Consider the following 21,658-nt stretch of genomic DNA (forward strand, 5'->3'; position numbering starts at 1 on the left):
CCACTCTCCTTGCTGCCATCTTGTTGGCTGGGATGGTGTGTGTGGGGAGTGAAGTGTGTACATATGGCTGCAGTTTGTCAGTCTCCTGAGTGTCAATCTTAAACCCAGCGAATCCGCACTGTTTCTCATTGGAATCGGTTATGTTCAATGTGGCGCCGGTGCTAGCCCCTTAACGGTCATTGAATCAATCCAGGTGCGGCACCAAGTTTGCTGTCATAGAACTCCACGAATCCTACCCCGGCGTAAACACTTAGTCTCAGGAACGGAGAATTCCGCCGAATATATTTGTTTCACCTTCTATTGAGAATTTTGATGCGATTTCTCATTTTAAATATATCTGTCTCTAACTAGTATTTGTGTTAAAGCCTTTTCTTGCCATTTGTCAAATGTGATTGTGCAATATTGCTCACAATCTGGCCACTCTGTAGGTTTTCACGACAAATCACTTGAAATAGGCAATGTAACTGGTGGTACGATTCAGTGTAACTGCATTGTTTATGAATTAATCATTTGGATGTGGGCTCGCCACTAAAAGTTGGCAACAGATTGGAGGAGTTTGCAGTTCTGTAGCAAATGCATTTCCCAGTTGACTGTGGTGGTTTGTGATCAATGTGAAAAGGGAACAGATATGTATTCAGAAGTGTTATTTGCCCAGACTGCACATCTGTTCCTAAATGCTCAGAAGACTGTTTCAAATCTTAGGCCTTCAATAAGACTTATACAATACAGTTTTTCCGTGATCTGTATGAGTTACTGATTATGCCACAGAACAGTGTACAACACAGAAGGAAGATATTCAGGGATATTTAAACAGACTGGGTCTGTGCCAATGCATTACTAGAGCAATGCAGAACTAATCCCACGGCCCCTTCTCTTCCCTATCGCCTTGTACTTTCCTCACTTTCTAACATTTGTCCAATTTATCACTTAACAGGTGAATAGTGTCCATCTCAACTACACCATGCAGCAAAGCATTTTGTGTTTCAGCAATACGTTCCTTAAAGAATAAAGAACAATACAGCAGAGTAACAGGCCCTTCAGCCCTCCAAACCCAACTCTTTGAACATGCCAAAGATAAAATGCTGGAAAATCTCAGCAGGTCCGGCAGCATCTGTAGGGAGAGAAAAGAGCTCACGTTTCGAGTCCAGATGACCCTTTGTCAAAGCTTTTGATCACGCTTTTGGTCATTTACCCTAATGACTCCTTATGTGGCTTGATGTCACATTTTGCTTCATCCTGACCCTGTAGAGTGCCTTGGGATACTTTATTACATTGAAGGAGCAAGACAAGGTTGCTGTTAAATTGAAAACGATGCTGTTAATACAACTAATGACTAGTGAGGGTGCAGCCTAAGGATGGATCTGTTTAATGGAGAGTGGTTTCTACAACAGCACAATGCAAGAGTGGTATTATCTGTGCCTTTATGCATCAGTGTCACTGCAGTTCATGCAGTAATTAGTGACATTATGTGGGATCAGGGCAATAGCTGTTGCTTCTCTCAAATAAAACACATGCACAGAGGTTGGCAACATTGCCGTCCATGTCAGCATGATGTGATCCTCTCCGTGAGCGGTGAACCAAAACAAAACAAACAGCCATGAAACTTTACAATATTAAGCACCGGCACCAAAGCACTGTTTGTTCCTTCCCACAAGACATATACTGGGTAATATTGCAGAATTCCTGTAATAATACATTATCATTAGCACCAGCTGTGCCGGACAAGTACCACCAGCTGCACTGTTCAAGTATATTTGTAGCTGAATCATGAATCATACAGTTCATTTTTTCCCCCTATATATGGCAATTTAGCATGGCCAATACACCTACCCTGTACATCTTTTGGGTTGTGAGGGTGAGACTCAAGTAGACATGGGGAGAATATGCAAACTACACACAGACAGTGACCTGGGGCCGGGTTCGAACCCGGGCCCTCGGCACTGTAAGGCAGCAGTGCTACCCACTAAGCAGTCGTGCTCCCTGTTATATATATTTTTAAGAAGCAATTTCCAGTAACTTCAAATTGATCACAGGCGTTGCACTGAGCCTGTTAGAACAAAGAAAAATACAACACAGTAACAGGCCATTCGGCCCCCCAAGCCCACGCCGACCATGCTGCCCGACTAAACTACAATCTTCTACACTTCCTGGGTCCGTATCCCTCTATTCCCATCCTATTCATGTATTTGTCAAGATGCCCCTTAAATGTCACTATCGTCCCTGCTTCCAGCACCTCCTCCGGCAGCGAGTTCCAGGCACCCACTACCCTTAAACGTTAAAACATTTTTTGGGGGATAAACCTATTTTCAGTTATATTAATCAAATTTTACAAAGTTTCTATTCTCCGAAATAGTTCAAGGAATTGTGTTAATACATTTTTTAAACAATTAAACATTAAAATGCTTCCTGACGCGTTGGTTCACGGCCACAATTGCATTCGGGCATTTGTGGCACAATGGTTAGCACTGCTGCCTTACAGCGCCAGAGACCCAAGTTCAATTCTGGCCTGTGGTGACTGCCAATGTGGGTTTCCTCCAGGTCCTCCATTTCTTCCCACAGTCCAAAGATGTGCAGATAAAGTGGATTGGCCATGCTAAATTGCCCCTTAACGTTCAAAAGATTAGGTGGGGTTATGGGGATAGGGTGGGGGCCATGGGCCTGTGTGGGGTACTCCTTCAGAGGGTCGGTGCAGATTTGATGGGCCGAATGGCCTCTTTCTACACTGTATTAATTCTATGATTCTATGTGCAAATGGGTTAGAATGAAAAGCCAGGGAAAAATCAACTTTCAAGATGGCCTCAATTTTGGGTGCAAATCGCGCTGGGATCACCATTTTAACCCAAAGCAGAAATTCAACCAGCTCAAGTTTTACTTTGCTAAGAGACACAGTAACAAATACTGTGGTACTGTTAAATGTATATCACTGCTATACAATTCAATATGCTGCATCATTAATAACTGAAGGTCAGAAAAGGCACTACTGCGGTATCAGTGAATGTATGACAATACTAAAAGACATGATACATTGAATGATTTTATCCTGGTTGGGAAAGATTCCCAACTACTGTACCTCCCACAGAAGAAGGATACACACCATATCATCACAGTAATGTTAAGTGACTGTAATTAACATTCAGAAAAGGGAAAAAATAGACCAAATCCAACGGAGCCCACTCCTTCCACAAGCCGGTGTGACCACTTGCACCACAGTTATTAATCTCTAATTGCCTTGCTGTCCAGTAGTATGGCTGGTCTTTGATTTTCGTGAGAAAAATGTTCGGTTTATCTGAAGAGCATGATGGATATTGGTGTCTCAAATGTATTTTCACCCTATTAAATTATATTGAAGTAATGCCAGTTTGCTTTGTCAGGTGAAAATGACAAAGCGAGTCGCTATTATCGGGGCAGGTGTCAGTGGCATCACCTGTATAAAGTGCTGTTTGGATGAAGACTTGGAGCCTGTCTGTTTTGAGAGGAGCAATGACATTGGAGGACTCTGGAATTTTCAGGTATGCTCTGGTGTTTGAGAGAGTGCCATTTGGTGTGACTGAAAGGCACACTGTCCCAACTCCATCCCTTTCTGCCCATGCCATTCAAATTCATGGTGGGTCTCACTCCAAACAACAATAAAACTTTATTTATAAAATAGACATAGTCTTATCTCCCCCACACTCGCCGCACCATGGTGCTTCATTTGTCTAAAAGGCAGTAAAATCCCAGGAATCCGTTACACTGTCCAAAGACTGTGCCCAAATATAGCTCCTGTGTCCGCTAATGATCCAACTCAAAAGTTTATAAAAGGAGAGGATTTCTTATACTTTTGGGCCCTGACACTTCATGCTGTGTAACTCCAATGGGGTGTCAAGCAGGGTGTAAATATTGCTCAATGCTTCCTCCATACAAATCAGGCACTCAAATTTTAAAAAGAATTACTGCCGACGAGCGAAACACATGTAAACAGAACTCTCTCATCACCGATCCAGAGACTGCATTATACACCTTCTCAGTTTGGTCACACACCTGTAATGCAGTATAACCCCAACCATAAAGAAAGATATTTCACTGAATACAAGTTAACACCATTCCATGAATACCAACCCCACCACCTTGTATAGCAACAGACAAACTCCTAAAAGCTGTGTGGAGTTTGCACATTCTCCTCATGTCTCCGTGGGTCTCACCCCCACAACCCAAAAGATGTGCAGGGGTAGGTGAATTGGCCACGTTAAATTGACCCTTAATTGGAAAAAAAAGAATTGGGTACTCTAAATTTATTTTAAAAACCTCCTAAAAACTAAGAAATTAGGTATATAAATGATGAGTTGCTTTCTAGTTTTAGGTATAAACCAATCTAGATTGTTGATTATACGACAGGTTATATACTCTTTACAAAAACCATGGCCGGGATTCTCCCCTACCCGGTGGGGCGGGGGGTCCCGGCATAGCGGAGTGGCGCAAACCACTCCGGCGTCGGGCCTCCGCAAAGGTGTGGAATTCTCTGCACCTTTGGGGGCTAGGCCCGCGCCGGAGTGGTTGGCGCCACGCCGACTGGTGGCAAAACCGGTGCCAACGGCCTTTGATGCCCGCCCCCTGGCGTCGGGGCTGGCCGAAAGGCCTTCGCCGTTTCGCGCGTACGCCGGTGCGTCAGCTGGTGCTGATGTCACCACCGGTGCATGCGCAGTAGGGGGGTTCTCTTCCGCCTCCGCCATGGTGGAGGCCGTGGCAGCGGTGGGGGAAAAAGAGTGCCCCCCCCCCCGGCACTGGCCCGCCCGCCGATCGGTGGGCCCCGATCGCGGGCCTGTCCACCGTGGGGGCACCCCCCCGGGGTCCGATTGCCCCGCGCCCCCCCCCAGGACCCCGGGGGCCCGCTTGCGCCGCCGATCCCGCCGCTACTAGAGGTGGTTAAAACCACGGCGGCGGGAGAGGCCTCTCAGCGGCGGGACTTCGGCCCATCGCGGGCCTTAGAATCGCCGCAGGGGGCTCGCCGATCAGCGCGGAGGGCACGCCGATCGGTGTGGTGCGATTCACACCCCCGCCAATTCCCGGGTGGCGGAGAATTCCGCCCCATATTACTGCTTTACAAAACAAATTTGGACCAACTGGTGTATTCTATTCTTTCTCCAGCACACAAGCCTCTTATCAACGAACATGATCAGCATTCCCTTCTCTCCCCCTCTCTCTGTTAGAGTGAATTCTCCACCAATGGGATTCTCTGTTCCGCAGGCAGCACACCCTCGCCTGCAGGTTTCCCAGCAACATGGGGTGGCTACAATGTGAAATCCTTTTGGCTGGCGGTGGGAACAGAGAATCCAGCTATCAGCGATGGTGTGCCACCAAGGAACATGCGGCTGGGAAGGTGGAGAATTCATCCACTTTTGTTTATCCAGCTTCACATAAATGCATCTATACCATTTACTTCAGCTGCTACTTGCGGTAGTGGGTTCCACATTCTAATCCCTCTCTGGGTAGAGAGGTTTTTCCTGAATTCCCTGTTGGACTTATTTGTGGATACCTTGTGCTGTGGTCCACAAATGGGAACATTCTCTCCCCTAAACCTCCTCACAATCCCAAATGCTTTGTAAAAGATCACACCCTCGGGATTCTCTTTTCCAGACATTCTGGACATGCCCAGCAACAAACAGTAAGGTCAATGGAATACTTAACTATAAAGGCAGTACATACAGGAGAATTTGTGATTTAAACTCTAGAATGTTTCGGTCACTGGGAGACAAGCAAATTGGATCATTGGAGGCAGACAGGGGCTAAAAGGCAGACGCTTGGTGTCGGGAGGCAAGTCTGCAGAAATCAAGCTTTCCACACTTGAATGCAGACATCTAAGAGGAGACTTTATCAAGGTCTGTAAGACTGTAAACTGGTGAGAGGGAGGCAAAGCTTTTAAACTGCGAGTAAGCCAAAAGATCACCAAATCAAATTCTCAGAAATGTAAATTGAGGGGGGTGTTTCAGAATATTAATGTTCATGCATTGCACAAAATACCGCAAAGATCTCTTACAAATTATTTTTAAAATTACGTTTGTTCAGGAGAATGTAGCAGATGGCAAAGCCAGCATCTATAAATCATTGATCATCAACACTTCCAAGGAGTTGAGCTGCTTCAGTGATTTTCCAGTTCCTGAAGATTACCCAAACTACATGCATAACTCAAGGATCATGGAGTACTTCCACCTTTATGTTAAGCACTTCAATCTGATGAAGTACATACAGTTCAAGGTAAGATTTACATCTGCTTCTCCCCAAGTTGTGGCATAGAATCATAGAATTTACAGTGCAGAAGGAGGCCATTCGGCCCATCAGGTCTGCACCAGTCCTTGGAAAGAGCACCCCACTTAAGCTCATGCCTCCACCCTATCCCTGTAACCCAGGAACCCCACCTAATCTTTTGGACACAAAGGGGCAATTTAGCATGGCCAATCCACCTAACCTGCACACCTTTGGACTGTGGGAGGAAACCGGAGCACCCGGAGGAAACCCACGCAGACACAGGGCGAAAACGCAAACTCCACACAGACAGTCACCCAAGGCTGGAATTGAACCCGGGTCCCTGGAGCTATGATGGAAGCCGTGCTAACCACTGTGTCACCGTGCCCCCCCCCCCCCCCCCCCCCCCCTGTATGTGTCATCTTGATGGTGATTTGCCTCAGGAACACTGGTAAAGTTGCTCACTCTGAGAGCAATACACCAGTGGCTCGATCGAAGCCTCTGTACACACTTGTTTGGCTATAGGTGGTCCTGGTAACAGGATTCTTGTCCTGTCTGCAGCCTTTGACATGGTTAATCACATCATCTTCTTCCAACACCTTTGCACTATCATCCAACTGAGTGGGATGGCATTCACCTTGTTCCATTCTCATCTATCAAATCTTTGCTTGCAGTGGTTTTCCTTCCTGCTTCTGCACCATTATCTAAGTACTGCCTCTAAGTGACATCTTCTGAAAGCACAGCATTAGTTTTCACATGTACACTGATGACATCCAGCTCTATTTCGCCACCACCTCTTTAGATTCCTCCGCTGTTGCTAATTATTGGACTGCTTATCTGGCATCCTGCATGGAATGAGCAGCAATTTCCTCCAATTCAATATGAGGAACATCAAACCTATTGTTTTCAAGTCTTACTCCCAACTACAGTCCGTAGCTACCATCCTTCTTCCTGGCAACAATCTGACACTAAACTGAACTGTTCACAACTTGGCCATCAGATTTGACCCCCATGCTCATCTGATGTCGAAACCCTCAATTATACCTTTGTAACCTCTAGATTTGATTATTTCAATACACTCCTGGTTGGTCTTCCACATTGTGTCCACCTTAAACTCTCATCCAAAATTCTGCCGCGTGTGTCATTGGGTGTGGTTTTTCCAACCCCGTCAACTGCTGGGATTTTCCACTTTCTCTGAAAGTCAGTGGACTTTTGGCTGGTCCGCCAAATCTTCCAAGATGGGACCGGAAAATCCTGGCCCAAATTCGTACCAAATCCCATTCACCTTTTACTCGCTGACTTACATTAGCTCCCAGTCAAGCAATGATTTGATTTTAAAATTCTCAAAATTGTTTCTAAATTTCTCCCCCCCCCCCCCCTGTGGTAGTATGGCTAGGGAGATCACATTACCTTAGAACCAGACTGCCACTGGTACAGCAGTCCCGCTGCCCATTGGTCCAGGCAAGTCATGTGCCTCTCTGCCAATTGGCTGTGGCTAGTCATGTGACTCCCCGCCGATTGGCCGAGAGGATGGTTATAAAAGCTCATACCAGCCGGCAGTCAGCCTTTCCTTGTACGTCCACTGCAGGGCTCACATCTAGCTTATTAAAGCCTAATATTTTGATCCTCTCCACGACTCATGTCAGATTGATGGTACATCACACCCCCGCCACACACACAACCCTCTATCCGTACCTCCATCAGTCTCGCCAACCTCTGAGATACCCATGCTCATTTGATCCTGGCCTCTTGAGCATTATCTGTTTTCTTCGCTGCACTCCAGTTGCCTCGGCCCTAAACTCTGGAATTCCCTCCCTACACCTCTCCATCTCTCTTTCCTCATTTATTTAACATTCCTTAAACCCTACCTCTGACCTAAATTTTGATTATCTTTCTTAATGGCCCTAAACTTCCTCGGAGTGACATTCGGCATCGGATTACCACTCCATTCCCAATTTCTTACCTTTTTGGAGGGAGGGGTTGATTGGTCAGTAGTTTGGCTCTCGGGTTGGTTGGGCCTTGCTGGAGGGGTGACCTACCGGATTGGGTCAGGCCTACAGGGGGGGGTGGAAGAGAGAGAAAGTGGGGGCGGGCAGTGGCTTTGGATATAGAGTGGAGAGGTGGGGGGAGGTCAGAGGGTTCAGAGATCAGGGGGTCAGGTGGGACCTTGAGAGCGGTATGTGTGTGGTGTGGAGGGCTGTTGATTGAACCTATAACAGTAAACATTAACACTCGTTTCAGATATTACCTTTTCACCGCCATCTGTAACCACATCACATTGCAAATGCAATGTGAGAAATCATTTTTTCACATAGTGAGTGGTTTAGGTTTGGAATGCACTGCCTTGAAGTGTGGTGGAGGCAGGTTCGATCAAGGCATTCAAGAGGGCATTTGATGATAACGTGAATAGAAACAATGTGCAGGGAGATGGGGCAAAGGCAGGAGAATGGTGCTAAACCATGATGCTCATTTGGAGAGCCAAAACAGACACAATGGGCCAAATGGCCTCCTTCTGCACCATAACAATCCTGTGATTCTGTCGCCTGATGCTTGTTGAGCTTTCTACAGCTTGAGAATGCTCCAAATATGGAAAGGATTAAAATGCCGAGCTGTCTAGATCCAATCTGAATTTAGTAATAAGGAAAAGGATGTTTTAAAAGGAAAATGTAGAGTTAGCTTTGCTTTTCTTGCTCCAGTGACTCCAATCTGGTACAAAAACAAAATACCACAGATGTTGAAAATATGAAATAAAAACTGTAAGTGATGGAAATACTCAGCAGGTCTGATGGACTCTGTGGAGAGAGAAAGTGTTAATGTTTCCGGTTGATGACCTTTTATCAGTACTCTAATTTGCCTCAGTATAAAATATCCCTTCTTGTTGTACTTCCTTTTGAGTATACTGGGACCCATTGCGATTATCGCCTGATTGTTACCTGTGACTTCCGGAGCAGGTGTAAGGCAAATGTCATCTTTGCAGAATTGCGATGGTTACTTTGAAAATAGGAATAAAGTCAGCAAGGGCAATTAAGGATGGGGAACAAATGGCCTTCCTAGCCAGCAACGCCCACATCCCACAATTTATTATAATTAATTTAAAACAAAACATCGTCAGCTTCTGGGACAGACCAAATAGACGTCTTCACTGGAAATAGCTATGCGGCACCTCTTTTTTTTAAATCTAAAAAATAGGGCAGTGAGTCTGATTGGGCTGAGACAGCATTGTATCATAATGTCCACTTTGCTACTGATAGAGACTCATTAAAAACATTCATTGACATAGGTAGAGGTTTCACCGTCACAATTCTTGGAAACAAAATGAGAGGAGCAAGTAGACTCTTTTAAAACCGAATGGCTTCGGCTGTCTAGTGTACATCCTAAGACGTTAGTCATTCAACTCAAAAGATGGCCTGTGTGGATCATAGAATCATAGAATTTACAGTGCTGAAGGAGGCCTTTCGGCCTATGAAGTCTGCACCGGCCCTTGGAAAGAGAACCCTACTCAAGCCCATGCCTCCACCATATCCTCGTAACCTCATTTAACCTTTTTGGACACTTAAGGGCAACTTAGCATGGCCAATCCACCTAGCTCGCACATCTTTGGACTGTGGGAGTAAACCGGAGCACCTGGAGGAAACGCACACAGAAGCGGGGAGAACGTGCAGACTCCGCACAGACAGTGACCCAAGCCAGGAATCAAACCTGGGACCCTGGAGCTGTGAAGCAACTGTGTTTTTTAAAATAAATTTAGAGTACCCTATTTTTTTCCAATTAAGGGGCAATTTAATGTGTTCATTCCACCTATCCTGCACATCTTTTGGGTTGTGGGGGCGAAACCCACGCAAACACAGGGAGAATGTGCAAACTCCACACGGACAGTGACCCAGAGCTGGAATAGAACCTGGGACCTCGGTGCCGTGATGCAGCAGGGCTAACCCACTACGCCACTGTGCTGCCCTCGTGAAGCAACTGTGTTAACCACCGTGCTACCAAACTGCCCGTGCTACGATCAAACGTAGGCAGCTGGGCAGTCTACATAAGTCACTTATTCAGGGAACCATCTATATATATGCCTTGGCCTAGCCAAAAAATGCAGCAGACAAAAAGGATGAGTCCAGAAAAATAACAACATGGTCTTATTTAATTCAAGCCATGTCAAAGTTCCTTTTGATCTGTACCTTGTTCTGATCCCGGAGAGCCCTATGGGAAATTGCAGGATGAATTTAGCAATAATGTTTCTAAATTATTTCCTCTCCATTCCATTCCTGTAGACCAATGTGTGCAGCATAACAAAGCGAGCGGATTTCTCCTCCACGGGACAGTGGGACGTTGTGACACAGGATGGTGAGGGCAACTCTGAATCAGCCATTTTCGATGCTGTTCTGATTGCTACTGGTCACCATGCCAACCCCCATTATCCTCTGGATTCTTTTCCTGGTGAGTAGGTAATGGGCATATTTAGCATTGTTGAACAAATACATTTTGTCAAAGCTTTCGTCTTGCACTCATCAGGATAATTCACAAGAATACCAATGTCAGGGGAACCAACAGCTCAAGAGTGCTGATTGGTTGGAAGTGGACTCTGATTGGCAGAGGCGTTGCCATAGATAATATACCAGTAGATGGTGACTGGCAATTAGCCGGCAAGCATTGTTTGAAAATTTAAACCAGGCAGCTTGACTCTGGTCAAGGCAATGAGGAATGTACCAGCTAATGGCTATCACTTACTTTGTTTGGTATATTCATCAATTAAAAAAAATATATATTTTTATTAGGGTATTTGCAATTTTTATAATAATAACAATAACAGCGACATAAACATGGTAGAATAAATATTTCCAACCCCATCACAATTTTCACGCATCTCAACCATGAAACAACAGTCTGGCACTCCTCTCTCTTCCCCCCCCCCACTTTGGAATTCTGCTACTGCTGACATTTTTTTCCCTGAGAAAGTTGACGAACGGCTGCCACCTCCGGGTGAACCCTAAAATTGACCCTCTTAAGACGAACTTTATTTTCTTGAGACTGAGAAACATATCCATGTCGCTAACCCAGGTCTCTACACTCGGAAGCTTCGAGTCTCTCCACATTAATAAGATCGGTCTCCGGGCAACCAGGGAGGCAAAGGCCAAGACATCGGCCTCTTTCCCCACTGGACTCCGGCTCTTCCGACACTCCAAAGATCACCACCTCTGGACTCGGCACCACCCATGTTTTGAATACCGTGGACATCGCCTTAACGAAACCCTGCCAAAACCCTCTAAGCTTCTGGCATGCGCAAAACATGTGGACATGATTTGCTGGGCTTCCCGCGCAACTCGCACACCTGTCCTCTACCCCAAAAAATGTGCTCATCCGGGCCACCGTCTTGTGTGCCCAGTGGACTATCTTGAATTGTATCAGGCTAAGCCTGGCACATGATGAGAATGTGTTAACCCTGCTTACGGCATCCGCCCACAGACCCGCCTCTATCTCTCCCCCTAGCTTGCCTTCCCACTTGCCCTTAAGCTCCTCCACCGGAGTTTCCTCTGATTCCAAAAGTTCCTGGTAAATATCTGATACCTTCCCCTCTCCCACCCAGGCACGAGAGTCTACTGTGTCCTGTATCCCCTGTGGCGGCAGCAGCGGGAAGGCCGGAACCTACCTTCTCAAGAACTCTCATACCTGCAGATACCTATTGCCTGCTGGCAATTCAAATTTATCCTCCAAGGCTTTCAAGCTGGGGAAACTCTCGTCTATGAATAGATCCCCCATCCTCCTAATTCCTGCATTTTGCCATCTCCGGAACCCACCATCCAGCCTACCCGGTACAAACTGATGGTTGTTATAAATCGGGGTCCAAACCGATGCTCCCTCCACTCTCTTATATCTCCTCCACTGCCCCCAGATTCTCAGAGCCGCCACCAGTCCCAGACTTGTGGAGTATCGGACCAGCGAGAACTGAAGAAGAGGTGCCGTTATCAGTGCTCCCAAACTTGTATCTTTACATGACGCCGCCTTCATTCGCTCCCACACCTTTCCAGTTCCTAGAGGCTCTTAACGCCATGGCCAGTGGCTCTATGATCAGAGCAAACCATAGCGGGGAGAGGGGACACCCTTGTCTCATCCTCGGTGTAGTTTAAAATACCCCTCCCCCTCCCCCACCACCCACTTCCTAATCATGGCTATATTAGCCGCCCAGTAATAATTACAAATGTTCGGCATTGTCAAACCACCCTTCCCCTGACTGCACTCCAGCAACGTTTTCTTCACTCACGGTGTTTTACCCGCCCACACAAAGCCCAAAATAACCTTATTTACCCGTTTTAAAAATGTACTCGGGATGAAGATGGGGAGGCACTGAAAGATAAACAGAAATCTGGGGAGATCCGCCATTTTCACGGTCTGTACCCTCCCCACCTGTGATTGCGGGAGCGTGTCCTATCTCCCGTTCCATTTGTTCTTCGAGCGGGATAGGTTTAACTTGTAGAGTGCCTCCCATTTCCGGGCCACCTGGATTCCCAGATATTGAAAGCTCTTCCCTACCATTCCAAACGGCAGCTTTCCCAGCCTCTTCTCCTGTCCTCTTGCCTGGATCACGAACATCTCACTTTTCCCCATGTTCAATATATACCCCGAAAAATTACCAAATTTCCCTAGGATCTGCATAACTTCTCCCATCCCCTCCACCGGGATCAAAATCGCTACCCTCCCTGGTCTTTGAGTCCAGCCCTGAGTGGAATACTTGGCCAACCCACCCCTTTCTCAATCTAGTCTCAGTTCTACCTCCTGGACCTATTCTCCAAGTCCTCTAGCTTCTCCGGCATTCTTTTCTGGCGGTCATTCATCATCTCCACATTGGTCTCCAGCACGGTTAGGTATTCCTCGTGCTCGGTCACCAATTTCTCCACCTCCTGGATCGCACGTCCGTGGGTTTCTTGATTCTGCACCACCTGATCAATCGAAGCCTTGATCGGGTCCAGCGTGTCCTTCTTAAGCTTGGCGAAGCAATCTTCAAAAAACAGGAGAAAAAAGGTCCAAAAGTCCGTCACAGGCGGGAGCTATCAAATGTGCAACCCACTCCTCCATGGCCGCCACCGGAAATTTGTATATTCATCAATTAAGTCACATGTTGAGGATGTTCAGCTGGGGAAAACAAATTATACAGAGAGTTAAGCCCATTCTGTAACAGCTTTTAAAACAATACATTTTTATTCATGTAGCATCCGTCATGGCCTTAGGGCAGCCCAAATCTCAAAACAATCAACTTTTTTTAAGTGGTCACTGTTATAATGAAGGAAACACAACGGGTCATTTGCTCTTAGCAAGCTCCCACAAACAGCAATGTGATGATGACCTTTGATAAGGGCAGGGCCGGCTCAAGGCACCGGCAACTCGGGCAGTCGCCCGGGGCGCCATGTGCTATGGGGCGCCAGACTCGGGTCCCGCGCATGCGCAGTTGGGCCGGTGCCAACCAGCGCATGCGCGGTGGCCGCCCTCCCCCGCTGTGGCCGCCCTCCCCCAGGGGAATGGGACAGTTCAGCGCCGACGTTTCAGCGCTGCCGTTTCAGCGCCTGGACGTTTCAGCGTCAAAAATTTCAGCGCTGCCGTTTCAGCGCCAAAAATGTCATGTCTGAAGCTTTTAAAATTTGCTTATCTTTAAACATGGGGATAAAAATCCCATGCTCTTTAAACATAGGGGAGAAAAAGCTGAAACTGTCAGTGAGAGTTTTGAAAAACCCTCCGTTGAACTACATGTCATCTGGTGTAGGTTAGAAAACAATTTACCATCTACTCATGCGGTTTCAATAATCAATAATCAATTATCACTCCCCCCAAGGACTATTATTATGACTGCATCCCGCTCCTTTCATTCTTTTCGTCTCTCTTGAGGGTGTTATTTCTAATCATGGTGCACTCTGTTGGTCGGGTTAGTTTCCCGGGGTCCCCCTGGCTGGGGCTGGAGTGATTATCCTTTTCCTCTTAATATGAATGGGGACAGTACATTTTCCCTGCTGGGACGGGAGAGGTTTGGATTTGGATGGGGTGCAGGTCCAATGATATGGCCAGTATCCTGTTGTCCCTGGGTACTTGGGATGTTCCTTCTGGAGGATGCTTATGAGGGGCAGTTCCCCAAGGTCTTGTTTTTCCTGCTGTATGATTTTTTTTTTTCTGGTGCTGAAATGTCCTGTCGCTGAAATGTCCTGGCGCTGAAATGTCCTGTCGCTGAAATGTCCTGTCGCTGAAATGTCCTGGCGCTGAAATGTCCTGTCGCTGAAATGTCCTGGCGCTGAAATGTCCTGGCGCTGAAATGTCCTGTCGCTGAAATGTCCTGGCGCTGAAATGTCCTGGCGCTGAAATGTCCTGGCGCTGAAATGTCCTGGCGCTGAAATGTCCTGGCGCTGAAATGTCCTGGCGCTGAAATGTCCTGGCGCTGAAGCGGCAGCGCTGAAACGTACAGCACCCCTCCCCCAGGGCGCCCCCCCCCCCCCCGGCGCCCCCCCCCCCCCCCGGTCCGCCCCCCCCCCCCCCCCCCCCCCCGGTCCGCTCCCCCCCCCCCCCCCCCCGGTCCGCTCCCCGCGGTATCCCCCCCGCGGGTCCGCCCAGGCCCCGCCCCCCCCTCCCAGGCCCAGAGTTGATCAAAGGAATCTGGGAATCCAAATACACAAATTAATGAATGTTGCAACATGGGTCAATTCGAACACCACAAAGGCAAACACACACAGATTGTTTCCAAAAGGGACAGAGTTGAAAAGTACTAAATACTAAAGTTAGGTCTCATCTGGAGTACGGATATACCTTCAATGCACCGTGAGGCAGAGAACGCAAGTGAACAGTAGGCTTTATTAGTCATGAACTTGCCTAGCCAGAGTCAGTAGTACAGAATGGATGCTGCCTACAAGAGGCCGGCTTATATATGCCCCGGTGTGGGCGGGGCCAGAGGCGGAGCCATACCAGGGTTACAGTACAGTACCTGGAAGCAGTTCATATCACCACTTCCAGGTCATAGGTCACAAGTTACAGCATTATGCATGCATTATGGTGAATACATTTTCAATATTCATCCCCTGTTAAAAAAAATCAAGTCCAGCGGGGGTGACGTGGGGTCTTTACATATTCAGTCTATCTGGAGGCCGGATCGTTCTCTTCGACCTCCGCAGCTCTGGCGATGCGGCGGGGCACGGTAGTCGCAGGTGGTAACTCCAGGGGCGTTGTATCCGGAGCTTGAGCCTCAGTTCGGGGTGTCGGAGACAATTGGGGTGCAGGGGTAGGGTGGGGTTGATGGGTGGCGGCAGTGTTGGCGCGGGACAATACAGGAGACTCAGGGGAGCGTACAGGGCACTTTGGGTGGCGGCAGGCAGCGGGAAGGGGGGGATGTAGGCGGGGGGGCGCATTGGCGGGGGAACAAGCTGGCACCAGGTCCCGTAGGGAGACCGTATCTTGCCGCCCGTCCTGGTGCGCGATGTAGGCGTACTGGGTGTTGGCGTGCAGCAGCTGTACCCTCTCGACCAGGGGATTGGTATTATGGCTCCTCATGCGCCTCCGGAGAAGGACTTGTCCCGGAGTTTTCAGCCAAGGTGGAAGCAAGACCTTGGTGATGGACTTTCTCGGGAAGATAAACAAACGATCATGAGGGATCTCATTTGTGGATGTGCAGAGCAGCGATCTGATGGAGTGGAGGGCGTCGGGAGGACCTCCTGCCAGCGAGGGATGGGGAGACTTCTAGACCTAAGAGCCAGAAAAACGGCCTTCCGTACCGTCGCGTTCTCCCTCTCCACCTGCCCGTTTCCCTGCGGGTTATAGCTCGTAGTCCTGCTCGAGGTGATGACTTTGTTGAGCAGGTACTGACACAACCACGAGTCGCACGCTGCCGATGCGCAACTGATGGGGGAGTTCCGGGCAGGCACGCAGCCGCATTGCGGGATCTGTGGGGCTGCGAGTTTAAGGGTCGGGCCTGGTGCTCTTTCGATTTCTGGGCCTTAGGCCGGCCCAGACAGACTCTCGCGTAGTGCCCCTTTTTCCCTCAGTCGCTGCACGTCGCTGAGCGGGCTGGGCAGTGCTGTCGGGGGTGTTGGCCCTGGCCACTGAAGTAGCACTGTGGTTCCCCAGGCTGGGCTGGCAGACGCGCGGCACAGGCCTGCGACGTAGTCGGGTCCGACACAGGTCACGACGAGGGCATCCACGAGGGATTCGGCAGGCCCACGGGGAATGCGCTAAGGTTCTGGTAGGCCACCTCAAGCGTGGTCGTTAGCTTTACCATTTCCCGCAGGTCGGAGGTCCCGTTTTCTAGCAGGCGCTGCCTGATATAGTTGAAGCGGAGCCCCGCCACGTAGGTGCTCCGGATCAGTGAGTTCATATGTTCCTCCGCCGTCACATCTCGGTAGCTGCAGTTCCTCGCGAGTAGAGCCAGAGTTTTGAGATATTCATCCAGCGATTCTCCGGCACGTTGTAAAATCTCTGCTGAATAAATTGATGCACTATCAATTACGACGAGACGAGAGTAGAGTGTAATCGAGGCTTTATTAAGCAGAGATGTGTGGCCTCCTACAACTGCTGCCAAAATGGCTGCAGCTCGGTGAGCCCACACATTTATACTCCGCCTACTGGGCAGAGCCAGCAGGCAGGGATCTACCCCCGTGCCTGTAGTACAGGAGCCTTACCGTATTACATCTCGTATGTGATATGTACAACAGAGATGACTACCACAGACAGTGTGCAGGTTTCCTGGCTCAGTGCCCAGCACCGGCTATTTTTGCCAAAACTGGTAGCCAAGCTACCCATTAACAACTTTGTTAACCAGAGTTAAAAAAGCTTGTCTGAAGCAGTTCAATTACCTCGAGGCCTGCAGCAAATCAGGGGGAGCGAGTGCTCCAGGCAGACTAACACGTCCCTCCTGCCAGCTTGGGTGCGAGTTCAGTCAATAGCCATCCTATCAGGGGATTCTCCCCTCCACCCCGTCAAATCCACCCACTTCCCCAGTGGCAGCCTGGCTGTCTTATAAAACTTCAGATAAAAGCAAAAAAAAGTTGGTAAGTGGATGTCATCTTGTTAAAGTTACCTACCATCTTACTGCAGTCTGCTGGATATATGAAACTGGAAGATTTTGGATTGGGTTTCTTGGCACGCCAGAAATCTTCCACAGACTCACCGGGGAGTTGATGCCGAGTGGACAGGAGGTGCCTGGCATAGATTTTGTTGGTCTGCTGAGTGTAGTACTCTTTCAGTAGCGCCATGGCCTCAGCGTAGGTAGGCGTGTCCCGGATGAAGGGAAACATATTGGAGGTCAGCCGCGTGTACAGGATCTGGAACTTCTGTGCCTCTGTGGGTGGTTCTGTCGCAGATCCGATGTAGGCTTCGAAGCAGGCTAGCCAATGTGCGAAGGCCGACTTGGCGTTGGTTGCTTGAGGGAGCAGTTGCAGGTGATCCAGCTTGATGCGGAGGTCCATCGTTGTAAAATCTCTGCTTCGTAAATTGATGCACTATCAATTACGACGAGACGAGAGTAGAATGTAATCGAGGCTTTATTAAGCAGAGATGTGTAGCCTCCCGCAGCTGCTGCTGAAATGGCTGCAGCTCGGAGAGCACACACATTTATACTCCACCTACTGGGCGGAGCCAACAGGCAGGGATCTACACCCGTAGGCAATGAGCGGCCCAATGAGGTGCCCGACGAGCAGGGGTCCTGAGGTGGGGAAGATGGCGGCGCCCATGGGGCGCACGTGGCGGGCAGCGTTAAAGATGGCGGTGCCCAAGGGCCGCACGAGGCCTGAGGCAAGCAAGATGGTTGCACCCACGGGCCGCGCGTGTTCTGAGGTGAGGAAGATGGCGGCACCCACAGGTCGCACGTGGGTTGCGGGGGCGGAAATGGTGGCGCCCACGGGTTACACGTGGGGGGTGCAGGAACAATGTGTCTGGTTACAGTGGCGATCGAGCGGGCCCGGCACACAGCAGCAAAATGTCCTTTCTTCCCTTTCTGCACCGGGCAGCGCTGCTGGGGATGCTTTGTCTGTCCGCAGAATTAGCACTTGGGTCCCCCGGGGTTGGCTGGCTGCCGCACAGCGCAGGCTTGGGGTTGGCTGGGGCGGTCGCTGGCGGGGTGAATGATGGGGCGGTCGCTAGTGGGGTCCACGATGTCCAGGAGGGGGGCGTCGTACGGTCGGGGGCGTACGCTTGTACATTACGGGAGGTGACCGTTAGTGAGATCGCGAGTTTCTTGGTCGCCGCGAGGTCGAGGGTAGCCCCTTCTAAGAGGCACTGGCGGATGTACACCGACCCTATGCCCATAACGAAAACATCCCTAATTAGGAGTTCGGAATGTTCAATGGCCAAAACGGCCTGGCAATCGCAGTCCCTCGTCAGGGCTTGCAGGGCACGCCAGAAATCTTCCACAGATTCACCGGGGAGTTAATATCGAGTGGACAGGAGGTGCCTGGCGAGTTTGTTGGTCTGCTGGATGTAGTTCTCTTTCAGTAGCGCCATGGCATCAGCGTAGTTAGGCGCGTCCCGGATGAAGGGAAACATATTGGAGGTCAGCCGCGTATACAGGATCTGGAGCTTCTGTGCCTCTGAGGGTGGTTCTGTCGCAGATCCGATGTAGGCTTCAAAGCAAGCTGGAATGTGTGAAGGCCTACTTGGCGTTGTCTGCTTGAGGGAGCAGTTGCAGGCGATCCAGCTTGATGCGGAGGTCCATCGTTGTAAAATCTCTGCTTCGTAAATTGATGCACTATCAATTACGACGAGACGAGAGTAGAGTGTAATCGAGGCTTTATTAAGCAGAGATGTGTAGCCTCCTGTAGCTGCTGCCGAAATGGCTGCCGCTCGGTGAGCCCGCACATTTATACTCCGCCTACCGGGTGGAGCCAGCAGGCAGGGATCTACACCCATACATGTAGTACAGAAGCCTTACCGTATTACCTCTCATACGTGATAGATACGACAGTGGTGACTACCACATTGAGGCGTTTATAATTTTAACAATTTTCAACATCAAATGTCAACAAAAACTCAACAATATAACCAAATCCCCCCCTGAGCACAAACCAGCCAACATGGCTTACACGAACAGTGGCACCGTATCCAGCCACCCTGCTGTTGGTTCTGTCCTTACTCGTCTCTCCCATGCCTCCCCTCTGTCCCCCCCCCCCCCCGTCCCCCTGCTGACAGCTTAATTTTTCTCAAATAAGTCGTTTAACAGCTGCTACTTCCGAGCCAACCCCTGCAATGAACCCCTCAGGGTGAATTTAATTTTCACAAGTCTGAGAAAACCTGCCATGGGGGCTTCCGGTTGCGGCTATGCGGAGCTAAGTCGCACGTTCGGCAGCTCCCGCTAGCAAAGGACTTTTGGGCTTTTTTAGGGCCCGCAACGGCGCTTGTTTGACGTTTCCCGCTGTGGGAAGGGGACAGCAACATTCCCCTGATAGTGTATGGATTGGACCAGGAGCGGGACGATTAAAAAAGTGGCATTGCAGCAAAGAAAGGTGCGAGGGAGGAGGACCAAGATGGCGGCGGGCAGAGACCAGGCAGAGTGGACGCAGTGGGCGCAGGAGCAGCAGGAGTTCCTCCAGCGCTGTTTGAAGGAACTGAAAGCAGAGCTGCTGGAGCCGATGAATGCTTCAATCGATAAGCTGCTAGAGACCCAGACGGCCCAAGGGGCAGCGATCTGGGAGGTCCGGCAAAAGGTCTCGGAGAACGAGGACGAGATCCTAGGCCTGGCGGTGAATGTGGAGGCGCACGAGGCACTCCACAAGAAATGGCAGGCGAGGTTCGAGGAGATACAGAACCGGTCGAGGCGGAAGAACCTGCGGATGGTGGGCCTCCCGGAGGGGCTGGAGGGATCAGACATGGGGGCCTATGTGGTCACCATGTTGAATTCGTTGATGGGAGCGGGGGCCTTCCACGGGCCCTTGGAGCTGGAGGGGCCCACCTAGTGCTGGTGAAGAAGCCCAAGCCCAGCGAGCCGCCACGGGCGGTGCTGGTGCGGTTCCACCGGTTTGCTGACCGGGAGTGTGTATTAAGGTGGGCCAAGAAGGAGCGGAGCAGCAGATGGGAGAATGTGGAGGTCCGGATCTACCAGGATTGGAGCGCAGACGTGGTGAAGAAGAGGGCCGGTTACAATCGGACGAAGGCAGTGCTGCACAGGAGAGGGATGAAGTTCGGCATGCTACAGCCAGCACATCTGTGGGTCACCCACATGGAACGACATCATTATTTTGAGTCCCCGGAGGAGGCCTTTGTTCAGGCCGAAAAACTGGACTCAGACTGAGGGTCCGGGGGGGGGGGAGGGGATTGTTGGGTTGTGTTCCGAGGGGGAGGTCTTTCTTTGTTTTCTGGGAGTTGATAGGGCCACGGAGCTGGAGGGGGGGGGGGGGGGGGGGGGGGGGGGGATCTAGCTTGGGGGGGGAGGGGGGGTCGGGTTGCTGCTGGAATGGCCACGGGAGAGCTGGAGGTGGTAGAGGAGGTCGGGGCAGGGGTCCGCCGTTGTGGGGAACGGGCCGTGCGGGGGTCGCGGGCACGTGGCTGGCCTAGGAAGGGCTATAGCTAGTCGGCGGGGGAGGGGGGTGAGTAGCCCCCTGATCCAGCTGATAGCCTGGAATGTAAGGGGACTGAATGGACCGGTCAAACGGGCCCGGGTGTTCGCGCATCTGAAGGGGCTGAGGGCGGATGTGGCCATGCTTCAGGAGACACATCTGAGGGTGGCGGATCAGGTAAGGTTAGGAAAGGGGTGGGTAGGGCAGGTTTTTCATTCAGGCTTAGATGCAAAAAACCGGGGGGTGGCGATTTTGGTGGGGAAGAGAGTGTCGTTCAAGGCGTCGAATATTGTGGCGGACAATGGCGGTAGGTATGTGATGGTAAGTGGCAAGCTCCAGGGGGAGCGGGTGGTGCTGGTCAATGTATACACCCCGAATTGGGACGATGCGGGGTTCATGCGGCGTATGTTGGGCCGGATTCCGGATCCTGAGACAGGGGGCCTAATAATGGGGGGGGATTTCAACACCGTGCTGGACCCACCACTTGATCTCTCCAGGTGCAGGACGGGCAGGAGGCCAGCGGCAGCCAAGGTGTTGAGGGGGTTTATGGACCAGATGGGAGGGATGGACCCATGGAGATTTACGAAGCCGGGGGCCAGGGAATTTTCATTCTTCTCCCACGTCCACAAGGCCTACTCCCGGGCGCTAATTCCGAGGATGGAGGACATGGAATATTCGGCGATAGCCATCTCCGCATTGGGTGGACCTCGAGTTAGGGGAGGAGAGAGACCAACGTCCGCTGTGGCATCTGGAGGTGGGGTTGTTAGTGGACGAAGTGGTGAGCGAGCGGGTCAGGAGGTGTATAGAGAGGTACCTGGAGACTAATGATAATGGGGAGGTGCAAGTAGGGGTGGTCTGGGAGGCGCTGAAGGTGGTGGTCAGAGGAGAGCTAATCTCCATTAGGGCACACAAGGCGAGGGGGGAGAGGAGAG

The 21,658-nt window shown here is 50.2% G+C and overlaps 1 protein-coding gene across 4 annotated transcripts in view; it reads left to right on the forward strand.

Annotated features, from left to right (window-relative positions):
- Positions 1–21,658, forward strand: part of LOC119964875 (flavin-containing monooxygenase 5-like) — a 108,982-nt gene that overhangs the window by 67,122 nt on the left and 20,202 nt on the right. For all 4 annotated transcript variants that reach the window (XM_038794952.1, XM_038794948.1, XM_038794949.1 and 1 more), the window contains 3 exons: positions 3,372–3,509; positions 6,043–6,231; positions 10,488–10,653. In XM_038794952.1, coding sequence (XP_038650880.1) covers positions 3,378–3,509; positions 6,043–6,231; positions 10,488–10,653 — 487 coding nt within the window. In that variant the 5' untranslated portion in view covers positions 3,372–3,377. The remainder of the gene's footprint in view (positions 1–3,371; positions 3,510–6,042; positions 6,232–10,487; positions 10,654–21,658) is intronic.

Source organism: Scyliorhinus canicula, chromosome 4 (assembly GCF_902713615.1).
Source record: "Scyliorhinus canicula chromosome 4, sScyCan1.1, whole genome shotgun sequence".
NCBI classification, from domain to species: Eukaryota; Metazoa; Chordata; class Chondrichthyes; order Carcharhiniformes; family Scyliorhinidae; genus Scyliorhinus; species Scyliorhinus canicula.